This window comes from Ursus americanus, chromosome 4 (genome assembly GCF_024610735.1).
Source record: "Ursus americanus isolate L20-20 chromosome 4, mUrsAme1.1.p, whole genome shotgun sequence".
NCBI lineage: Eukaryota > Metazoa > Chordata > Mammalia > Carnivora > Ursidae > Ursus > Ursus americanus.
Window position 1 is genome coordinate 57,406,015 of NC_142130.1, and position 24,881 is coordinate 57,430,895.

Genomic DNA, 24,881 nt, shown 5'->3' on the forward strand with positions numbered 1-24,881 from the left:
GCAAGATATGTAATGAGAGACTCCTTTACCAAACAGGTTCAATTTTTAATAGTACCATAATTCAGCTCTTTCTTCTAGCTCTATTTTTCTTTCATTTTGGTATCTGTACAGCTACCTAGCAACTGCATCATATTTATAAGTAAATTTCAGTTATCTAAACTATCAATTTTTAGAATAACATTTATTGGTCTCTGCACATTTTAAATTCTCTATACATTTAATTTCTATTATCTTCAGCAATATTAAAATATCATCTGTCAGCAACACAAGGAACAAATTTCTGCCTTTTAAAGTAAAAATTAAAGTGATATTAAGATATAATTCAACTCAAATTTAGGGCAATCGTTTATTAGTTTCTGATAATTCTTATCTGGAATACATAAATGTAATGCCTTTTCATTTCTTAGTACACAAAGTATTTATCTTCATTAAATTGCTTAAAGTATACCTATTAATAATCATCATAGATAGGCAAATTTTGATATGTTGATTTTTTAAAAAATTGTGGGCAAATGTTTTTCCTTATTCTAGATATTATTCCTTATGTACTAAGAAAGTGTTTCTCATTGCAGTATTCATGTACCACAAAATATAAGTATCATAATACATTATAGCCAACCTTAAAGAAAATATAATTATCCTACTGTTATTTTTAATTTAACATAATAAATGAATAAGTAATGTATATATTTACACATATGCTTACTTTTTATCAGCTCCAGATATTCACAAAGATACTTAACGTTATAAGAGAAAAATAACATTAATTATTTCCACCTCCTGAACACCCAGTTTTTAAGGAGCTGTTATCTTATATCTCCCATGATCAGAAAGTAAGTATGACTTTTACACCTAAAGTTATGAAATGAAATAGGAGGAAGAGCGATGACTTCTCATTTATAACCAAGAACAGGTCATCAAACAGGCCAACAGCTAGAGGACTCAGCTGTATCTTAAGAAAGTAGCTAAATGTATTTTTCAGGACATGGACTGAAAATACACACTTTAACCTCAATTCTTAACTACAAAGTTCAATTAAAAGGTATGCTTGTTGCTGGTCCATATATACAATGGAATATTACTCAGCAATCAGAAAGAATGAGTTCTCAACATTTGCTACAACATGGACGGCACTGGAGGAGATAATGCTTAGTGAAATAAGTCAAGCAGAGAAAGACAACTATCATATGATTTCTCTCATCTATGGAACATAAGAACTAGAATGATCAGTAGGGGAAGAAAGGGATAAAGAAAGGGGGGGTAATCAGAAGGGGGAATGAAACATGAGAGACTATGGACTATGAGAAACAAACTGAGGGCTACAGAGGGGAGGGGGGTGGGGGAATGGGATAGACCGGTGATGGGTAGTAAGGAGGGCACATATTGCATGGTGCACTGGGTGTTATACACAACTAATGAATCATCGAGCCTTACATCGAAAACCGGGGATGTACTGTATGGTGACTAACATAATATAATAAAAAATCATTATTAAAAAAAAAAAAGGTATGCTTGTTGCTTTTTCATACTGGAAACTTGCATCTTCAACATAAATTAGGTTTTAATAATTAATCCACCTTAAATAAACACATCAAAATATGCTAATCTAATATCTTTTGAACAAAAGCTCACTCCACATGTCAGTCCATGGAAAGCCATTACATATGTGAAATATATTTTGTACCCTGAATATATTTTTAAGATTCACATTTATGTTTTCTCTTCATATAATTAAATATATACCCATCATAAAAAATTAGAAGATTCTTGTGAAACAATCCTAAATAAAATGCATAAAAACTTGGTAGTATTTCTTTTCTCCTTTCCTTCTCTTTCATAATCCCATTTACTGTAAAATTATTAATCTTATAAAAATCATCAAGTAATTAAAGATGATTCAAGGATATACAAACATCAACAGACCAGATTGATTTTCTAAAGAACAGACTGTATGATAATCATCATTGTAGCCTCAGAACCTAGCATAATTCCTAAAATGCTTAATATGCAATTGTTGAGTGACTTAACTTTGAAATAAAATGTAATATTAGATATTACTTTGAAATAAGTGGTACATAAATGTTCTATATTATGAGGTCTTATCATCAGTACTGTTATATATTATCACATACCAAATGTGTTTTAAAGTTTTTCTACTTGATTTTGTATCTAATTTTAAGGAAACAAATTTTTCTTGCCAGATCTGGAAAGAGACTGGAAACTCATTATTGGATCATATCTTCCAGGAAGGAAACTTCTCCTTGAACCCTTACATATGGTAAGTACACTACCTATCAAATAATAGGCCTTCGATAAATACATGTTTAAGAGTGGATGTTTCCATTCAGTTTTAGAATATCTACCATTGAAAACTGAAGTTGTAGATTCCATAAGAAGTCAAAACGTTTATCAAACAGAAATAACTATAAAAATAGCATTTTTCAGAACATTCTAAGCACTAAAGTAAAATGTAAGATTTACTATTTTGAATGTATATTTTAAAATATCTAGAAATGTTTAAATGAAGAGTATAAATTTGCTAAGTATACAGTAAGTATATGATTGTTAAGTTAGGACTTTCTATGCTTCTATATGTTTAATAATGGCACTCAATATTATTAAAAGACAACTCGAAGTAATGGTAATTAACTAGTCAGGGAAATCTTTTAAATGACATGAAATTTACTATTATTTAGTGGAAGGCCTGTTCCCTCATTTCTGCCCCCAAGAATGTCATATAACCTAAAATCTCATTTTCTGTGTCTCTTAGAAACTTCTGAACATACGTTTCCCTTCATTTTAACAAAATGCAGGCAAAAAAAGACTAATGGAAAATATCTGAAACACGCCTATTTTAGATCTAGTATCACTTAGATTTTTTTTGTTTCCAATACCAATAATCTGATCCTAACAAAGAAGAATAAAACTGGTGCATAAGCCAAACTTCTAAATATTGCTCTTTTTAGCTAAAAACTAGATTCTGTTGGGTTACTATACTGCTTTGTGAAGATGTCCCCACTCACTTGTGCCATTATCCTCTCTTGACAAGAAATAACTATATATGGAAAGTTACGTCAGAAATGCATTAACAAATGTCATTTGATCCCATATGAATGTACATTATGTACGACCACTTGAAATAGCAAAACCGTACTATTAAGATTATATTTCAAATCATGGTTGGTGCTGAATAAAGTAGAAAATGGGTATTTCACTCCATCCTTCATATCCCACATCAATTATCAGTACTTATAGCAAGGTAATTTTTACGGGGAGTAATGAAAAACTTGTTTGGGACCCACAGGGGAAAAATGATATAAATGTTGAGTATCTACTTTTACTTCTCTGTAAAGATAAGATGGTCCCATATACTCTACTTCCCAAGTATACCTCCAATCCATCTTTTTTTCTCCACCTCTGCTACCACTACTCTAAGCCAGGCCAACATAATCCCTCTCCTGAACAACTGGAAGACTCCTAATTCTACTCTTGCCATCTTCCAATTACCTTTTTGCTCACTAGCCATAATGCTCTTAAAAATGAAAATTGGCTAAAATCTCTCAACGGTTTCCCATTTTACCTAGAATAATATTAAAACACAACTCCTTACCATGACTCCTTTTCTTTTCTGTGGGATCTGGTTCCTAACCATTTTTCAAACCTTACATTATGTTACTCTCTTCCGTGTTCAGTAAGCTCCAGTCACACTGTACACATTTCTTCAAATGTGTCGAGCTCATTTCCCTTCAAGATCACTGCCCAGGCAGTTCCCTATACCGAGAATGCAATTCTTCCCAATCTAGGATCAGCTTTCTCCTCCCTAGAATGTGGCTCAAATGTCACCTCCCACTCTAGTGAAATTGCAAATTGACCAAAATGCGATAGGCCCAGCATATCAAATATGTTGCACACATTAAATATGCATTTTTATTTAAAAAAAAGAACATGATAGGTGTATAAACAATTTAATCCTATGTATAAGTTTAGTTTAATTATAATTGACTGTACTTTGGGCAAAGTCAACTCATTTTGATTACTTAACTATATGTATTGATCTCCACCATATTTATATTCCCCAAAAAGTGTTGAGTCAAAGACAAGGAAAAAACTTCTATTACTGCTAGAGTCTGGTTGATGTACAGGATAAAAATACAATCTATTCTTTCACCATTTGGGACAAAGGCAGTATGTAGTCAGAAGTACTCAGGTGTGTGAAGAGAGAGACTGACTGAGACATGGTGCCTGTGATGGGGAAAAAGGATTGGGAGAAGGAATACAAGAAATCTATAATGCTTTTTGTACTAGTTTATACGGCAATGATGAGTGAAGAAACAAAAGGATTTCTACTCTAGTTTACTTAACATTTAATTTTGTAACAGAAAAGTAAAGGAAATTCATACAGAAAAGTTGGAAAATATAAAAAAATTAAAAGATATAAACATTAATTTTGTCTTATACCTTAGATATATATTTTTCCTCTTAAGAATATCCAAATAAAACTGCTTTATTCATGCTACTTCTGGTTTGAAGAAGAGATTCTTAAAGAACACTGTATAATTTTTGCACATTAAAAAGTTTTTAGATATACTTTTATCCCAAACCCAGAGCAAACAATACTTACAGGATCAATTTATATCAATGACATTTTATCTTTCTACGTTGAGTACTAATTATAATGACTAATTGTACAATGACTTATTAATTTGTAAATATATGATAAAACTACCTTGTAGGTTATTTTTATACCTATAGTTAATTAAGAAGGCATGTGATTACAATCTCTTGCACTTTTACAACTATGAATAGTTTATCCCTAAAAATTTTATCTTAGTGAAATGTCTTTTAGATATATACTTTGTAAATCATCCAGTTTCTCTCATTTAGCAAAGTTTTTAATATTTTCAGTAAAGTTCACTTGAACTTTCTGAAAATTTTTCAATTAGTCCCTTTCTATAAATATAAGAACAATATTTAGTTTTACAATTCATGAACAATACTTATGGAAGTTGAACTAATTTTAGGCTATGAATTTTATTAAGGAGATATTTTTCTGCTCAGGTATGCTAACCTGTATTCACATACAACTCAGTAGATTTTACATTCAATTCATTCAAATTAATAAATTCAATGAAACTAACAAGTCAGACTACTGTTTTTCTTGTTTACTTAATTTGCCCTGAGTTCCATGGAAAAACACCAAAAGATCAAGTCACACAACGTTGGTAATAAAATGAGTTCACTAGACTCTTGTATGCAAACCATATTTTGCTTGAATGAATTATTTTAGTATCTGATTATTTTTGGAAACATGACCTGAACAAATAAATCAACTCTTTTAGGCTATACAGTATTATTTGCTAAAGCAGAGTATCTTTGAATAAATGGACCCCTGGTGGCTACCAACCACTGTAATTGATATACATGGTTACTTACATATGAAACAAGATTATGCTTTATATTCACCTAAATGTGCAGTACAGAAATAAAAGCTTATATAGAGAGAAGGTAAAATCTGTTATTTTTAAATGAAAATTGGCAACACTTAATAAATATTGTGGTTTTAAATAGAGGGAAAATTAATGGAATAAGAGAAATTTGAACACAAATCATGTTTTCACTTACTTAATCAGATGAAGTGATCTAGGAAGCAACTCTACTTTCTGATCGATTCAAGGAGGTTTAGGTAATAGGAAGAAAGAGTCAAATTGATTTATTTTGTCTTTACAGTGCAGAGTTCAGAGCCAGTTAAAGGACAAGAGATGCTTCCTATAGTCAACTTACTCTCAGTACCTTGTTAAGCACCATGTTAAAAATGAGGTAGTTCACTTTTTTGTCATTATCATCATTTTACCCTGCCTAAGTATGGAAAACAGGAGAGGGGAAGAAGGTAATCTATTCATTTCAACCATGAAGGATTTTATATAATTTGGTAAAAACAGGTAAATAACATTAAAAAATTTGTGAATATCCTTAATCAGAAAACAAGTTATATAAAAATGAAATTTTACCCTCAAATTTGAAAACTAAAACATAAATTCCATTAACTCTTAAGACAAGTTACTAGGAAAACAAATGCTATCTCCTAAAATTAAATAGTAATCATATTACTAATACTTACTATCATGTGTATACCAAATGTAATTTATATTTTACATTATTTTTATATTGTATACACACTGTAATACCCCATGTTTTCAATGTTTAAAAATCGGTAAGGTATGTTTTGATTCATGTTATTTATGAAACTACAAACTAAGAAAATATCTCCAACGTGTTAATAATAATGTTCTGAAGTTTGACATTTTATTAACCATTAGTGTGATGATTTCAGTATTCAAAAGTTATCCCAAAATATCATAAGGCATAATTTCTAATCACTATGAGTTCAGGCTGTATAAAGCATTTTATAAGCAATCATTTGTGCCAATAAAAATATCTGAGCATATTTTCTCTACATTCTTGTGCTGAAGAACTCCTCGAAATTTTACCCAACTTAGCCTTTAGGTACTATATTAGTCAAGCGTAATCTTATGCATAGCTTGTGTTTCCATTACAATAATGAGAACTCAAATTGAGAGTTTAAGTGGTCTATCTTTAATGATCCTACTTCATGAATGGGTAAACTGAGTAATATTCATTCACAGACATTAAATTAAGCTAATTGATAAAAACACACAAATTATATATATTTGGTAAATATTTTAGGTAAGATGTCTTTAAAAAGTATGGAAAAGTCATTACAATAAACAAATAAAAATTATTGCAAGAGGTTAACAAATAACTCCTCTATGCCCTTAAATTTAATATGAATATGTGAAAGGTCATACTTTAACACTTGACACATTTTGGTAGAATGACACTTTAGTCGTTTGGAGATTCTGATACGTGTTTTACTTATGTAAGTTTCCCCAGGGCCTAGGATGGTAAGTGGTATATCATAGACACTTAGTGAGAAACTAAATGTTGATTTAGGGAAATTATTGCATGGAAATAACTGTTAAAGATTTCTAGTAAACAACTCTCTTTTTAATGAGGCTACTAAAGAGATGTGTATTAACATACTAAATACTAACATATAGCACAATATAAATGTTTGACTTTCTGATTATTAAAACTTGTTTTTCTCTCCCTGCAAAAAAAAGTGCAAGTAAATAATTTTATGTTATCTTTTACAATCTTCTATTTTCACAGAGGTATATTAAGTAACTACCCCTTCAATATGTAATGCCAATAGCCCTTGAAAACAGATGAGGAATGTGTGTGTGGAGGTAATACACCACCACAGGCAAGTATGGCACTTTGGGTGGCACTTATTTGATATATCTTCTAAGGCATGAGAGTTATGTATGATTTCCAAATTTACATATGCATTTGTGATTGCAATCTGGCAGGAAAAAAAACCACACAAATAATTAGGGAAAAGGTACCAGCTGTATAAATAAGAACTGAATACTGATTCTGAATAATTATCTTTCCAAGTAAAATAAAATGGTCATACGTTTATGACAAAAAAGAAGGGTGTGTTGTTTTACTTGCCTTCTCCTTTAACCTTCTCATCCTCACAAAGCAAGTGCACACTTCCATGTCATCTGACCTCCATTTTTATATCTGCAAATTATTTCGAGGACTTACACATTAAATGGTAACTATAAAGTTTTACATTTGAGGTCTTTAGAAAAGTGTGACATAACAGGTGACATATTGATGGTCATCACAGCGCCAATGAGAGCATCCAGCCAGGTACATGCTGGAAAACTTTTATGGTTGTTCGCCGCTTAGTTCAAGAAATTTAGATTATGCAGGTGATATTTTTATAGATCCTTAAATATTCGTAGCAGAAATCCAGTAAGATATGTCTTATAAAGATTGTTGAATAGAAATAAAATGTTCAAGAATTCCCAGTGTTTCCCATTCGGTAAACCTGACTCACTTTTCACATACTATTCAGTTTCACTTTACCACTTTACCTATTGAAACAAAGTCTTCTTCCTAAGAAAAAATGTGTCAGTGACTCGACTTTATGAATAGGATATTCACAACTTGGAAATTCACACTTAACGTTTGTCTCCCCGCGCCCCACCCCCACCCCTACCATCTCAAGAAAGAAACCACAAAAATCTGGGCATCTGGTCCAGGAATAATTTCAAACAAGTCCACATTCGGTCTGGATGGGGTAAGGTGGCTGCGGCTGGGCGAGGGCAGCATAGCTACCGCAGGCAAAAGGTTGGTATCTGGTCACAGAGTACAGCGGAGCTATCTGCTTTCATGAAGGCAAGTGAGAACCTACATGTTACCGTGCTGTGAGCAACCGCGAAGAGCCAGAAGTCCATTAAACCCGTGCCACAGAGCCTGACCTCCTGTGGAGACAGCGCCGCGGGGAGCGGTCCCGCGACCGCGAGCGGTGGGACCCAACTGCTGCTGATGCCCACGCATCCGTTTAAAGACATATGGGAGCCAAAGGGACCGCAACTCCTGAGGTCGCCTGTCCAGGCGCTCTAGTAAGGGGACATTCTCGACCTTTCCTGTGGTGAGCCCGGGGAAGCCTACCCCGGGACGAAGTTACCTGGAGGCGACCAATGCACCGGTCCTCAGAGCACCGGCCTCCTCCCGCCCCCACCCCCTTCTCCGCCCTGTCCCTTACCTTGGTTGTTGGAGACGTGACTGCAGTCGCCTGGCCAAGCTGTCAGCAAAGGCAAGAAGAAACCAAATTGCAAAAGAAATTCCCGGACTTCGCAGCCCCCCATGACTCTCCCCGGCTCTCTTCTTCTCTCACTTAAAGAGAAGTGACAGCAACGGGGCCAGGTGTTTTGCGTAGGGTAGGGGTCCCGGTCCACGTCTTCTTCCTCCGCCTCTTCCTCCTCCACCCGGTCCGCAGGAGGTGTCCCGGGGCGCCCCCCGCGCGAGGCCCCGGGGGCAGGGCACGAAGGTCCAGGCTGCCCAGGTGCAGGCGCAGCTGCTTCGGAGGAGGACGCTGCCTGCGGCGCCAGGGAGCTCCTGGCTGCTGTAAGCGAGCGGAATTGCATCCACCACCGTGTCCCGCTCGCGCGAGGACTATTCACTTGGGCCCGGGAGAGCGCGCGCGCAGGAGCGAGCTCGGGCTGTGGTTTGGGGGAGGGGAGCGAGGGGCGGAGGAGGGCGCCTCACGGGGGGAGTAGGGGGAGGGACGACCAGGTGCGGCGGGCAGTTCAGGCGGCCCGAGCGCCTCTCCGGACTGAGGTGGGCACTTGGAGAGCCAAAAGAAGAGGCACAGCAGCTGTGAAGCGGCGGGGGAACCGCGGGCTCTCCTCCGGCCGGTGTGGCCAGAGCCGAGCAAACGAGGTGGCTCCGCGGGGTCGCGAGTGGTCCGAGCGAGCTACGTACGGGCTGCGCCCCCAGCCCCTCGCCTAGGTGGCGACGACAGCGGCTTGCACAGCGGACACTTCCAACTCCGCCGCGTGAGCGGTGCGCCTCGGCCTTGGCAGCCGCTTTCGGAGCATCTCTGAGGCCGGACTTAGTCCCCCAAACACTTTGCTCCCCATTTCCCGGCAGCAGCGCCGAGCGCTTTAGGGCTAGTCAGCCCCTGACACCGCTTCCCTCTGACTTCATATTTCCGCCGCTGGAGGGGGTGAGTGCTGTGGCCAAGCGCTCCCGGTCTGGGGCGAGCCTGGCAGCGGCCGCCAACCTAACCACTCCACAGCTCGGATGGCCCAAACTTGCCCACGAGGGCGAGCGCGTCAACTTTGTGGCCGCCTCCGCTGCTTTGAGTCCTAGTAAATCAAAAAGAGCAAGCAGCTGAGGAGAGTCACATCAGGCTGGATACGGGCGGGCGCCGGGGCTCACTGAAGTCTTCGCGTCGCTGTGCGGCGGTGACTTCGCGGTGGAGGTCACGAGCATTGTCGCAGTCGTGGGCGCTGGGATTCCCGGGCCCGGAGCGCCCCTGGCGTGCCCCCGGCGTGGCGGCGTCGGACCGTGCGCTCCGAGCAGCCCGAGGGCTGAGCGGCGCGCAGCAACGTCCACGGCGGCGCCGAGTGCGCGGCGAACGGACTGCTCTCCCCACGCAAGCCGCCCCCTCGCGGCACCTCCTCCCTCCCTGCGCTCGGGTCGGTGGGAAGCCGCAGACTCACTGGCTACTTGGGATCACGCGTCTCTCAGCGCAGGGCCGGGACAACACGCAGTGCTAACAGAGAGAGGTCTCGTGTCCGTGGCCCTCGCGCCCTCGCCCCGCGGCCGAGGCGGGCGCAGAGGGCAGGGCCGGAACCGCCAGCTCTCCTGAGCTCCGCCAAGCCCTGCGCTCGGCCCGCCTGGCAGTCGCGGCTCGGATGCTACCAGTTCGGCGCTAGAGGGGGTTAGTCGACAACAAAAATGCCTCCACTGCTCGCAGGTGGAGGCGTCTCCTCACGCAAGGAAGGAAAAAGGAAGGAGGAATGCTCTCAGACTAAACTTGAGGTGGTTTTGGGGGGGGGGGTGGCGCCGAATAACCCATATCGCTAGTGTGGGCGTTCTGTTATAGTTTATTAGCTGTTATTATTATTAGCATCATCATTTTCTTTCTGTCACAGTCGAGTGAGGTTGAAAAGCCCACCTCAAAACTCTGAGTATTTTAAAGAAATATTTATGGCAATGGAGAAAGCTGAACCGAGAAGAGAAAGGAGCGGTATTATAGAGGGTAAAACGATATTTTCAAAGTGGACAGAGGGCAACGGGAGGGAAATGGCACAGTGGCAAGTCTTGGGGACATAGTAGATCGAGGAGCAAAGGGTCAGCGTTCGACGCTTACAGAATTCTGGAAGAGAAGGAATCCTCCCGTTCGATGTGTTTCCACGCTGAGACGTTTGTGTCATGTATGGTAGTTGAAGTTCAGTTATTGGCTTAAAATAACTGAAAGCGGAGAGAACAGAAAAAAAAGAGGCCCCACGTTTACTTCAGCTGCGTGGAGAGAAATGTGAAATGCAAGTGATTTTGAGGATGTAAGGGAGGTTTCCGATTGGTGACTGTACTTTAACTCTCCTTACGAATTCAAACACTGCCTCTCTTTAAAGGTGTCCACGCCAATTTAAATGTATGCAAATCACTTCTGAAAAGATAACCAAGTATGGAGTTTATGTATTGGTACTTAAAGGAGTAAAATTTGATTTTACTACTGATTTTACCACTCTTAACTAATAGTGACTGACCGCATGGGCATTTGCAGACTCAGTTTATAATTTGCAAACTGTGAAGTTAAAAGGCTGCATTATAATATAAGTTGTTATGTCTAAATAAATGTTCTTAGAAGTGTTAATGATTCGTTATACTGATATTTTGCCCAATCTTTTCATTTACTGTCAAACACTATATTTTCATGACCTTTTTAAAGTTAGATTTCAATTTTTAAACTGGATTTCTATCTTTACCTACAATTCATCTACAATTCACAATTTTTGTTTGTTTAAATAAGTCATAGTGAAGCGTGACATATATTACTTACCTGGTCAGGTAATTGATAGTCACATTCTAGTTTTGGTTTTTAAGAAAAAAAAATTAGAAGATTTTTATCAATATTAAAATAAAAATATACTTTAATATTTAGATATTGTTGATCGCATATATATTTAGATATTCTCAATTGCAAGTCTAGAAGATAATGACCTCTTAAGTAAAACCTCATCTCAAAGAACATGAATGAAAATATAATTATCATGACCTTTGACTAAACTGAGATTCCAAAAGAATGACTATAACTCTTTGACCATTGTGTTATACAGTATACGTATATATAAACACACATATTTCTATAAACACATACACACACACACAATGTATATATGGATATTCATTCTCAAATATTTTTTGAGCTCTTTTATGTGCTCAGTTCTCTTCTCTTAGAGAAGAGTTGATAATATAAGTAAAAATAATTTTTTAGAAGCTAAGTTTTTATTTAAAATATAGTCATGGTTATCTTATATGAGGTAGAAGCAATTTCACTTAACAAAAATGTACTTCCTTTTTGATTTTCTAACAGTGTTGATATATCTGCTACATGTGACAGTTTCAAAATTATAAGCCACTCAGTGAACTAGATGTAATATTCATGTAGATTTATCTGCACTTGTCTGTTTGAATCATACCCATATTCAGAAAAGCATTCATGTCTCATTTTTCAGTAGTATATTCAGAATTCTTTTGTATTCTCTCAGACTGCTGTTCTTCATGATATATGGTATATACACCTGGTCCGGATTCAGGTAAGAATGATTAAAATTTCATTAAATAAAGAATATATGAGGTAAAGGGGATTAAGAGGTACAAACTTCCACTTATAAAATAAATAAATCACAGGGATGAGAAGTACAGCATAGGGAGTATAGTCAATAATATTGTAAGAACTTTGTATGCTGATGGATGGTAACTACACTCATCCTGGTGAACATTTCATAATGTATATAAAGTGTCGACTCACTTTGTTGTACACTTAAAACTAATATAATATTGTATGTCAACCACAGTTCAATTAAAAATATATATATAACACTAAAACTAGTCTAAGCTTTCATTTATAATAGAAATAATAGTATTCACAAATACTGTTTGCTTTTTAAAAAGATGAAAGAGAAGACTTAACCTGCAATTAATCCCTTTGAGGAAAAAAAGAAGGATTATCATGTTTAATACTCAGCATGTTTCAAGGCTTGAGAAAGTCTTAGGTATTTTATTCTTGTAGAAGAGTAAATTAATCCATTTATATCTGTAATTTGCATTTTCTAAGGTCAAGGTAGAAGCAACATAAATAAAGAATGTTGATTCTCAGGTATGTCAAAACATCAGGTCTTAAAATATTAGTTTAGAACTTTGAATAGGTATAATTAGTCCAAGTCTTTTTTGTTAATATAAAATTTAGAGACATGCTGCAAACTATTATTGCTGTCATGTCATCGACTTTAAAGTATAAATTCATTAAAAGCTTAAGTTTTATGTTTCACCATGTGGACCACTAAAATAAAAAAAAAATCCATAACGTCAAATACAGTTAATTTGAAGCTTTTTCCTTTAACAAAATATGTAATCAGAAGGAAAACACACTTCAGAAATTTTTCTTTGATATTAGGAGGTGATATTAGGATACTTTTCTGCAAGAAGACATTCAAAACAGTGCTGGGATTTTACTTTATTGTTAGCATATCAAGTCCTAAAAACTTCACAGAAAAAAAGAATCAACTTGAGGCTAGATAAACACGATGATTTATTCTGCTGTGATGTTGCATTGTATTTTTGTGTTATATTACACTTTATAATAAAATATATGTACAAATATATACATACATCATGCATGTGTTAAGTATAGATATATAAAAATATGTGTGTGAGTGTGTTTGTAATTCAATGAAAGCCTTCTCTCTAGTACTTTTCTAATTCAGTAACATTTACCAAGTGAGATTTCCACGTGTATCTGCGCTAAGCATTATGGGGAAGGTACAAAAATTACTTGGATTTAGTTCGTAACCATCAGAAGTTTATATTATATTAAAGTTACAGACATATGAATTTTTCCAATACAAAGCATTCTCTTATCCTATAGTGGAGTTTCAAATTATTATAGTTAAATAAGAGGAAAGGAATCATACCCTCACCCTTTAAGACATGGATCTCTAACATTACTACTTTTGCTTAAACTTTTGGTAAGGATTGGTTCATCCTCTGAAAGCTAACTCAAGAAGTTTTACTACTGGCAAATACAAAACTAAAGGTTATGCAGAATGGCCAAATGAGTCAACCAGATTAAATTTACCTGCCTTTTTAATGAGATTTACTTAACAGTCTGTGTGGTATCAAGTATTCACAAAAATTAATTTTAGCTAAATTATGTAGAGAATTTTTTTAATTATTTAATTTATTTCAGTTTTATTAGTAACATTTTAATTCAATTTATCTTTCATGACCAGTTGAATGAAAAACTTCGTTTTTATTGAATAATAATAAATATCATTAAAGAGCATATTCTAAATATCAAAAAGAGAACAGCTATGATAGAAGTAAAACTACCTTTAAAAAGCCTTTATATGTTGAAATACACCTATTTCCATCAGAACAAATAAGATAAAAATATCACAGGAATACTGTTATTAATTTCTATACAGGTATTAGCATTAGTCTATCAAAACAGCCTTAATCTATTTTGTCTTCTATTATACATGAATTAAGACATTCATGCCCTGCTTCAGGAAAAGACAAAGCTAGGTTTTGTAATACAAATTCTTGGGTATGTCAAATAGTTAAATGTTAAATTTATTAATAATATTATCCATGTTAATAATCATTATCAGCTAAACATTTTAATTATCTTTATACAAATAATGCAAAACATGTTTTCTTACTACAAATTAGAGGTAGATTAGAAGTGTCAGATGAAAAGAAGTGATTAATGCATCTCAAACTGGATTTTGTAAGTAAGGTTCTTTTTGTAAAAATGTTTCTTATAATATTTCAGTTTAGTTTGAAGGTAGATACCATGTTTGCATTTTTGAAATTCTGGTTTTTTTGGTGTATATTAAACTTTTTAAAAAATACAATAACAATTCCTGAATGACGTCTTGTTATATTTCCAAGTGACCTATAACAACCCAGTGAAAACTTAACATGCCTAATATTTACCTTTTATGTCAGGGGTTCCACATCATTTTAATCATAGTGTGTTTCTTTACTATGGCTGTTAAATGTTTACATGGAATATAAACATTTTTCAGTATCATCTTATAATTATTATATGGTTAAAAATTATATGTAACTTCACTTATACCATTCATTTGACAACGTATGGTCCTTCATATTTTTGCCTAAGTTTGAACACATATACAGCCTTCCCAAGAACCTTGAGCAGTTTTTAGAGCAGAGAATGCTTCTTTTACATCTCTACAAAAAAATAAAAAATAAATAATTGTATTTAAATACTAATTATATTTTTTAGTCAAATTTACCATCTTTATTAATCTTTTCATTAAAGATAATTGAAATCTTACTTATTTCAACTAAAAAATAGTACCTACTTGCCCTTTTTCTGTTTGCTTAAGATCATTAAATACTTGAGTCATTATAACTTTATAACTTATTATGTGTGAATAACATATATTACATACATGATGTGCCCATTCTGAGTTGTTACGAAAATGGACTTGTGCTACTCAGGATGTAAACCCCAATTTGGAGCCCATGTGAGACTCCTCTAAGCATCCCACTATTAAATTCGATTCATGGTCCATAGTATTAGAAGTATACTGATGTTCATAGTATTTGGAATTTGATTGTAATATCTTTGCTATTTTTAGAGGTAAAAATAAAATTTTATATATTAATGAAAGCAAACATAAACACTAGGTTAACTTCGATTATTGTTAATATATAGTCAAAGACTATTCTTGATTTATTTCTTCCTGATTTATTGTGCATCATGGTTTAAAATATATAAGAAATTGGAAGTATATTCATGCTTATTTTTGAGTATTTTCAATCCAATGGAAAAAAATTAAGTTTCTTGTTCATTGAGAATATGTACAATTTTCAAATAAAATATCAAGCTTATATGTGATTTATCCAAAACAGATGCTATATTATTGCTGCCCAGTAGGACTTAGTGAGATGTGAGAGATACTATATATCTGTGTTGTTCAATACAGTAGCCAATAGCCACATCCACACAGAGCTTTTCAGTGTTTGAATATAGTCTAGTATCACTGAGGAAATGAATTTTTAGTTTTTCTTAACGTTAATAAATTTAAAATTAAATGTGTGGCAGTGGCTACCACATTCGATAGCACATGTTATATATATATATGATTATAGATACTGGTTTATTCTCTCTCTCTCTCGTTTTGTTTTCAATACTTCCATGTTTATGATTGGGGGAAATAAGAAAGGGATTTGAAAACCATGTAAACCTTGAATGCACACAGTATGCCTTTTTTACAAGAACAGCCTATTCTTCCTACAGCGATTCTGTCACACACAGTCATGGTTATCATGAACAAAAATGAAGCACACTTTGAACAATAACTCTGCTGGTACATGTACTTATACTGTCTTCAAAGCTAGCCTGACATGATGTGCTTTTTTTATATAACATTGAGTTGATCAGAAGACATTAAAAATAGTCACCTTGATAGAAATCCATAATATTTAAAATTATTTCAATTCTGAATAGAATTACTGGCCCAGTGTGCCTAATCTTGTATGCTACAATTTTAATAAAGGCTCAGGAGCTGCCATCAACCCCGCTATGCCTACTGTGACTGTTGCACGGCCAGAATTTCACAAAATTACAGTGACCGGAGAGACTCAATAACAGTAGTGGAGGTTCCAAAACTAATAACCTTACCCAGAGATTTGTTAAAGAAGCAGGAAGATTTTTGCCTTGCCTTTAGATGCTATAATATGTTTGTCTTCGTGTTTTGGGTTTTTTTCTTTCTCCTCTTTAATTTTAGATTTGCATGTAAAAATATTGGCAGGATCCCGTTTTCATGTTGGTAGATTTTTTTAAAATATGAGGATTCTTAGGAAAGCCTGAGAATCTGTTTACCACTGTTTCATTTATATCATATCCTGTTTGTCACTTGATGCTATCTTTCAGTAACTTTAATTTGTCATAAGCACCAAAGCAAAAAAAAAAAAAAGAAAGAAAGAAAGAAAGAAAAAAAGAAAAAAGAAAAAAAATCCAATAAAAATGTCATCTCCTAAAGAAATCTTGAACTATAATTAAAAAGTATTATTTTTTCTTTTTTTTTTTTTAAGATTATTTATTTATTTATTTGACAGAGACAGAGTCAGCCAGCGAGAGAGGGAACACAAGCAGGGGGAATGGGAGAGGAAGAAGCAGGCTCATAGCAGAGGAGCCTGATGTGGGGCTCGATCCCACAACGCCGGGATCACACCCTGAGCCAAAGGCAGACGCTTAACCACTGTGCCACCCAGGCGCCCCTAAAATGTATTATTTTTTCTGTTACTTAGAAAGCAGTTACATAATATTTACTATGTGCCAGTACTATCCAAGTACAAACAATAATTTCAGATAATAATTATAAATACCAATTATAAATAGGAATTCCATTAATACTCAAAACAACACTCTGAAGTTGTTGCTTTTATTATCCTTATTTTATAGATTAGAAAGCTGGCACACAGAACTTGCCACAGTTACCTGGCCAGTAAGTGGTAAAGCAAGGATGTGAACCCAAGCAACCTGAATCTGAAAGCTATGACTTTCATTGCTATTCTGCCTCTCTTGTATCCTTGCATGTTGACCCAAATATACACAAGCATGTACATACTTATTTCCATTTATCTGTGTATCTATCTATGTAAAATTTATCTAATTCTATAAAATTAAGTTCAGTTTGTGGAGTATTTTCAGTGAATCTCCTTCCCAATTTTGACTGTTCCCAAATGACCTCATTCTTCTTTCTCATGGCCCAACATTTACACTTGCTGACTCTTGCAGGATAATTTTTCTTTTTTCTTAAGATCTTTCTCTTAAATGGCACCTGTCTCCCAATGCTACTAACTCATATTTATTCAGCTATTATGTTTTGCATTCCATGAATGCGTCTTTCTCTAGGCACTGAGTATTAAAGTGATGAACAAAATGGACAAAAAAGTTTGCTCTCACAGAACTTACATTCTAGGGTTAGTATGTACTAAGTGCCTATTGTATGTCTCACACTGTTCTAAATACACTATACATGTTAGTCCATTAACATTCACAGCCCTATAAGGTAGGTACTTTTATTGTACCCATTTACAAATGATGAAGCCAAAGCATATAGATTACAAGCTAGTAAGAGGCAGAGCAATAATTATTACATTTTAGAATAATTACAATGTCAGCAAGAACATTAACAGAGAGAAGAAATAGGAGGTTTTGGCAGTAATTCTGGAGTGAGCTAATAGCAGTTTGTCTTAGGATGTTGACAGAAAGGAGAAAGTGGATGGATTTCCCATATACTTTGAAGATAGAAAGAATAGACTTCCTAATGATTTGAATGGTGGTTCACGCTATCTCATTAGTGCCTAGAAATGGCTGAAGTGCCTAATTAGACAGAAAACAAATGTATATTTTTAAAAGTCTATTCAAACCATAAACTGAGCTATTGAAGAGACTTTGAAGCAATATTTCTAGCTTCTCAACTGTATATTTTCTGAAGTAACTTTGTCTTTTCTCAAATCATACCTAGATTTCTGTCCTCATTCTTCTTCCAGAAAATCAGATCGAATCACTCCAAATCTTTAAATACATCATTAATTCTATGTTCTGAAACTATACACAAATGCATAATGAAATTGTTAATTCAAGAATTAGTTTAGAATACATTTATTTTCATAAAAAATGAGAAAAACTAACTTTGAACCTTACATAAATTAGTCATATGTCTCATGATTCATCAAAACATATTCATCTTTTATGTTACTGTGTTGTCCTAGCCCAGCATCAACTCTCCTACTGAAGAAATGATCATTTCTAAAGCTAGATATGAGTTTATCATGTGTTTATCAACTAGGCAGGGACTGAGTAATCCACATTCAATATACTTTAAACACCACCAAAAATGAGGAACTCAAATCCTCATCGAAAATAATCCCTAATTTTCAGCCAGAAAGAACAAATAGGAGGATTATATTAAATGTTAATATTCTGTGTGAGTGTAAAGACCATTTCACAAATGTACTATATGTGAATGAGAGGCTTTAAAAAACAACAACAACAACAACAACCTCAAGGATAAAGTACCTGAGTATTTTACCCTCTTGCCATTATGAAAATGGTTACATTTATGCCAAAAATCAAAAGGACATTTGAGTCAATTGATACATTTTGTTGCAAAGGTAAAACATATTTATCTTTTTAACTTATCCTTTTAAATTTTAAAAGTAGCATAACAATATAATAGAATATGTGGAAATTGAAAAGAAAAATAACTCTCTTTTATTGTACTACTGTAATGTAATTACTATTGCTGTTTTAGTGCATTTCAAGCATCTTAACCTTACCCTTCTCAAATACATACTCTTACATGGTTGAAGTTGGATCATGCATTCAAATTTATGTTGCATTTCAATTTCTCCACTGGTTGCTTGATTTTAAAGAATTTAGGATTTATTTATATACAAATTGTCTTGTGACGTGGATTACATAAAAAGATATGAAAATAACTAGGAAAGAAAGGCCTTGGTACATGAGATAGATGATGAAAATATTGTAAGCCAAATAGGATTTTGGTAGGTTGCATGATTTTCAAAAACTATTCAGTATTATTAACATATATAATATTGATGCAGAATTTCAAAGTGTTGAAATGAATTGGTATTTTTAGTATATAAAATTATTTTGTAATATTACCTGATGGGGAAAAAAGCACAATTCTTTTCCTAAAGAAAGTCTTAATATGCTACAATGACAGAAATAAGACAATAATTCCCTAAATTGTAAATTCTAGGCAAAAATGCAAAATAATTTAAAAGAATCCATTTCTTTTATCCTGTCTTTAAGTATTTCCTTTGTGCACTATCCCTCCTTTCAGACACACAACTAATCTGATAACTCAATTTTTTCTTTATTTGCCTTTCAAAAAACAATGTGAAAGAATCTTTTTTATGATATGTGAAATTGGAGCCATGCTGGTCTATTTTATCAACAGCCAACAATTCAACAATACCAGCACCAATGATATGCATTTAAGAATGTGAGGCTTGAAAGATAAACTATCCAGAGTTACACAGGTAATAAATAGCACAGTATTTGCTCATATTCTTTGCATTCAACCTGTTTTTTGGCTAATACCGAGTATTTCCTGATCTCTATCATTACTTATTTGTGTAGTTTTAAGTGAAATCTAATTTATTAAAAATTAATAACGAGCATTTTTGTGACAGAGTATTGATTATTCATTTTTGTATTATAGTCATTGTGTTATTTTAAAAGTAATATAGCTATATAGAAATACAGATCCAAATTTCCCAGTTATATATAAAATAAAAAAATCTCTAACAATTTTCAGCTCTAAGTGCCAATCCTTGGACTTAACCCACCTATTTCTGTTTTAGTTTTCTAGTATTCAATTTCATTACTCTAGATTGGTGTTTTCCAATAGAACTTTCCAAGATGAGAAAAATGTTCTATTCTGCATTGCCTAAATAGGGTAACCACTGGCCATATGTGACTATTGAGCTCTTGAAATATGTAACTTGGAAATACATTTTGATTTCATTTAATTTTAACCAATGTAAATTTATTGGATACATGTGGTTTAGTGACTATTGTATTGGGTAGTACAGCTCTAGGTGAAACGTCATTCCTTTTTTTTTTTTTTTTTGATTTATCACATTTAAAAAACATCTTCTAACTCCCCACTATGAAAATGTGGAATTAAGCTCACCTACACTAACTTAACTATTTTTCTCTGTCTCCGTATGCTGTTAAAGTATTTAATTCACCATTGATCTTTAATTCTTCTTTATTTACAGTACCTCTTCACTCCCCAAATTTCAAGGTTTTGAAGTGAGCAGTCTATATCCTTTTACATTTCTCTCTCTACTTACCATAACTTTGTCAAATATAACATTATTATTCTTATTATGATCATTACCACTACCATTATTGTTTTACAACACAAAGGTTTAATTAAAACGTATACTTTCTGTTTAGTAACTATGATTAAGTCTTCCATATTTTCTGTGTCAGTTATGATAATAAACTCTGTTCATTATAGTATTATATAAATATTATTTGCTGAAACATTGATGATTACATCTATGGGGAATGAAATGAATCTTAAGGACTAATCCTGAGCCAGCATAATGGTCTAGTGGCTCAGATTAAATGAAAACTTCTCTAGGACTTCATTAATTTTACAGTATCATTCTGTGTATTACTTTGTCAAATGCCTTTAGAATTTAATGTTTTGTTTCACTATTTGTTTTTCAAATTACAAGGTATTTATTCCTTGTTGATAAAGATTATCCTCTTTAAATCATCAGTAAGATTTTATCTAGCACTGACCTATTTCTGGGATAGATAAACAATTGTTAAGCTGGACTTTTAAAAATATTTCAATTCTTTGTTTTAATATTTAAATTTAATAATAATATTTCCATTTGGCCTAAAATATTTTTTCCTAGTCCATCACCAATTTAGCTTATTTCTTTAGAAAGAACATATGAGATACAAGCTCAGACTATTTTTTAAAATTATTATACTCTAACATGTCAGAAAATTTTTATTATTCTCTTACAGTTTGGCTGAGTGTATAATTGTAGGTCAAAAATTGTTTCTTAGAAGAATTTTACAATCATTCTCCATTGTCACCTATGATTGCTAATAAGATATTTGATGTTAACGATTTTCATTTCAATGACCCTGACCTCCATTTTTCTCTCTTTCTGAAAACTGTAAGGATCTTCCAATTATATTTGATGTGCTTAAATTCAATAGTCTGTTTAGAATTATATTTTTCTTCTTAATTGTTCCTCATGCTAAGCTTTTATGAAAGCTTTCAAAATAAAAAAATAATAATAATGGCACATTTTTGCATTTATCAAAACCCATAGAACTGTACAACAACAAAAAAGTGAACTTTAATATAAACTATGAGTTTATAGTAATGTATTGATATTGGCTCATCAATTGTAATAAATGTATTATACTAATGCAAGATGTCAATAATTGAAGAAACTATGTGCCAGGGGAGGGAGATAAGTGGAAATGCTCTGTACTTTCTGTACAATTTTTCTGTAAACTTAAAACTGCTCTAAAAAATAAAGTCTATTTTTAAAAATAAGAGCTGTATTTGTCTTTGGAAAATATTATTTCACTATTTATATTCAGACATACTTTTATTTGTTTTCTTTTTTTTTCAGGTGGAATTATTTTTTATAGTAATTTTTTATTATGTTATGTTAGTCACCATACAGTACATCCCCAGTTTTTGATGCAATGTTCCACGATTCATTATTTGTGTATAACACCCTGTGCACCATGCAATATGTGCCTTCCTTAATACCCATCACCGGGCTAGCCCAGTCCCCCACCACCTCCCCTCTGAAGCCCTCAGTTTATTTCCCAGAGTCCATAGTCTCTCATGGTTCATTTCCCCTTCTGTTTACCCCCCCTTCATTCTTCCCTTCCTTCTCCTACTGATCTCTCTGCTATTTCTTTTGTTCCATAAATGAGTGAAACCATATGATAATTGTCTTTCTCTGCTTGACTTATTTCACTTAGCATGATCTCCTCCAGTCCCATCCATATTGCTGCAAATGTTGGGTAATCGTTCTTTTTATTTGTTTTCTATCTTGGTATACTGTTATGTAGATTTTAGACTTCCTGGTTTGCTTTTTTATGTCTATTAATTTTTCTTTTCTATTTTCCAGTCCTTTTTCTACTTGGCCAAATTTTGAAGAACTTATTGGCTGTACTTCCTGTTACTGGAAAAATTTAATCATATTAATTCCCAAAACTCTTTCTGAGTATCTGATTACTCTCTTTTAATAAAAGTTCAGTTTTGTTATTTGTTTTATACAGTAATATTTTCTTTGATATTGATGAGTGATCTATGAATCAGACTTCTTTGGTTTCAAATGACAGAAACCTGTTTCCAACTGACTTAAGCAGAAAAGGAGAATGACACTCACTGGCTATTACTAGCTCAATTTTGTTCATGTGGACAAATTTTAACAAATTACCATTGCCAGAGTGATTCAGAATTCTCACTGCTTAGAACTGGTTCACATATCTATTCCTGATACCAGGGGGTAAGTTAATCACTATGAGAACCATGCAAGTTGAAAGCAATAGAGGGATGGTTCTCAAAGAAGAAAAAAAAAAAAGGATGCTGGTCAGGCAAACACAGTTCATTAGAAGAATAACTATTATACAATCTTAAATACCTCCTTTTTCCTGTGTTGGCAGCTTTGTTTAATTAACTTACTCTTTTTTGGGGGACAGTGTAGAAGTGGAGATTCACTTTCCATAAAAGACTAGTTGGTAGCAACTTCTTTCTACACATGTCTAATGAGGTAAGGGAAACAAAAGCAAAAACAAATTTGGGACTCCATCAAAATAAAAAGCTTCTGCACAGTAAAGGAAACAATCAACAAAACTAAAAGGCAACCTACAGAATGGGAGAAAATATTTGTAAATGACTTATCTGATAAAAGCTTGGTATCCAAAATACATAAAGAATTAACAAACCTAACAACCCCCCCCAAATAATCCAATTAAAAAATGGGCAGAATACACGAACAGACATTTTTCCAAAGAAGAAATACAGATGGCCAATGGACACATAGAAAGATGTTCATCATCACTTATCATCAGATAAATGCAAATCAAAACTACAATGAGATATCACCTCACATTTGTTGGAATGGCTAAAATCAACAACACCAAGAAACAACAGGTGTTGGCAAAGATGTGGAGTAAGGGGAACCCTCCTGTACTGTTGGTGGGAATGCAAACTGGTGCAGCCACTGTGGAAAATAGTATGGAGGTTCCTCAAAAAGTTGAAAATAGAACTACCCTATGATCCAGCAATTGCACTACTAAGTATTTACCCAAAGGATATGAAGATACTAATTCAAAGGGATACATCCACCCCAATGTTTATGGCAGCATTATCTACAATAGCCAAATTGGGTAAACAGCCCAAGTGTCCATCGACTGGTGAATGGATAAAGAAGAGATGGTGCACATATACAATGGAACATCACTCAGCCGTAAAAAAGAATGAAATCTTGCCATTTGCAATGACATGGTTGCAGCTAGAAAGTACTATGCTAAACAAAATAAGTCAGTCAGAGAAAGACAAATTACCATATGAGTTCACTCATATGTGGAATTTTAGAAACAATACAAATAAGAAAAGAAAAAGAGAGAAAAAAGAAAAAAGAGAAAGGGAAACCAAGAAATAGAATCTTAACTATAGAGAACAAAGTGATGGTTACCAGAGGGAAAGTGGTTGGGCAGGATGGGTTAAATATGTAATATGGCTTAAGGAGTGCACTTGTGATGAGCAGCAGGTGCTGTATGGAAGGGGTGAATCATTATATTGTACATCTGAAACTAATATTACACTGTATGTTAACTAACTGGGATTTAAATAAAAACATTTTTAAAAGTCTAGTTATTTTTGCTCTTGTTCATATTTCTAAATGAAGTAATAATTAATAAAATTAGCTAGTGTGGATATCTGTTATATTAATTCTCTTTGTAAATCAGGTCTCTCTTCAACATTGAAGGGTTGACCAAAAGTTTACTTTGGGCAGGAAGCAGTCAGTCTACTTAGACTTGGATCCATCCTCATCCCAGAATAATAAACCCTTTACTCTGAGGAAAGCAAAACCCATTTTTTTACCCTTGTCCTCTCCAGAAATTCAATTCTATTTCTTTAGTGATGGGCCCCTGAATTTGTCCTGGGACATATATTGCTATCATTGGTCACTCTGTGGGAGTGGTATAAAGCCTGTCTCTGGAGCCTTGCAGGAGGAACATCTCTCATCTTTGCTCCAAACTTATATGGATGCTTTATACTGTGTGCAACAAATGTTAAAATTCACATTTTGACAGTGAATAGATTCCAAGATATAGCAAAACCAGATTATTATGTGCATTTACAGAAGAACTCTACACTTGACCTCTCCACCATGCTTCAGGCTTCTTCAGAGAATGTAGTCCCCACATCTCAGTTGAAGGAATATGAATATAACGTAAGAAGAGCATGTGTGCTGCAAGATCTTGTGGTCGTTTTGAAAAATATATCATGCCTGAGAAAGCCTAAGTAGTTTGTGAAAATAAGAAGGGGTCTTTAGTGGGAGCAGCCTGAACCTCAATTTGTTGAGCAAGGAATGAATGGGACATATGAGAATGAATATTCAATCAGGCCATTTTG

The 24,881-nt window shown here is 34.5% G+C and overlaps 1 protein-coding gene and 1 pseudogene across 3 annotated transcripts in view; both read right to left on the bottom strand.

Moving 5' to 3' along the window:
* Nucleotides 1–9,023, bottom strand: part of EPHA6 (EPH receptor A6) — an 814,184-nt gene extending 805,161 nt beyond the window's left edge. For all 3 annotated transcript variants that reach the window (XM_045785661.2, XM_087861713.1, XM_087861712.1), the window contains exon 1: nt 8,642–9,023. In XM_045785661.2, coding sequence (XP_045641617.2) covers nt 8,642–9,023 — 382 coding nt within the window. The remainder of the gene's footprint in view (nt 1–8,641) is intronic.
* Nucleotides 9,024–10,156: 1,133 nt separating this feature from the next.
* The window catches only part of LOC148110256 (L-gulonolactone oxidase pseudogene), a 60,439-nt pseudogene continuing 45,714 nt past the window's right edge, over nt 10,157–24,881 (bottom strand).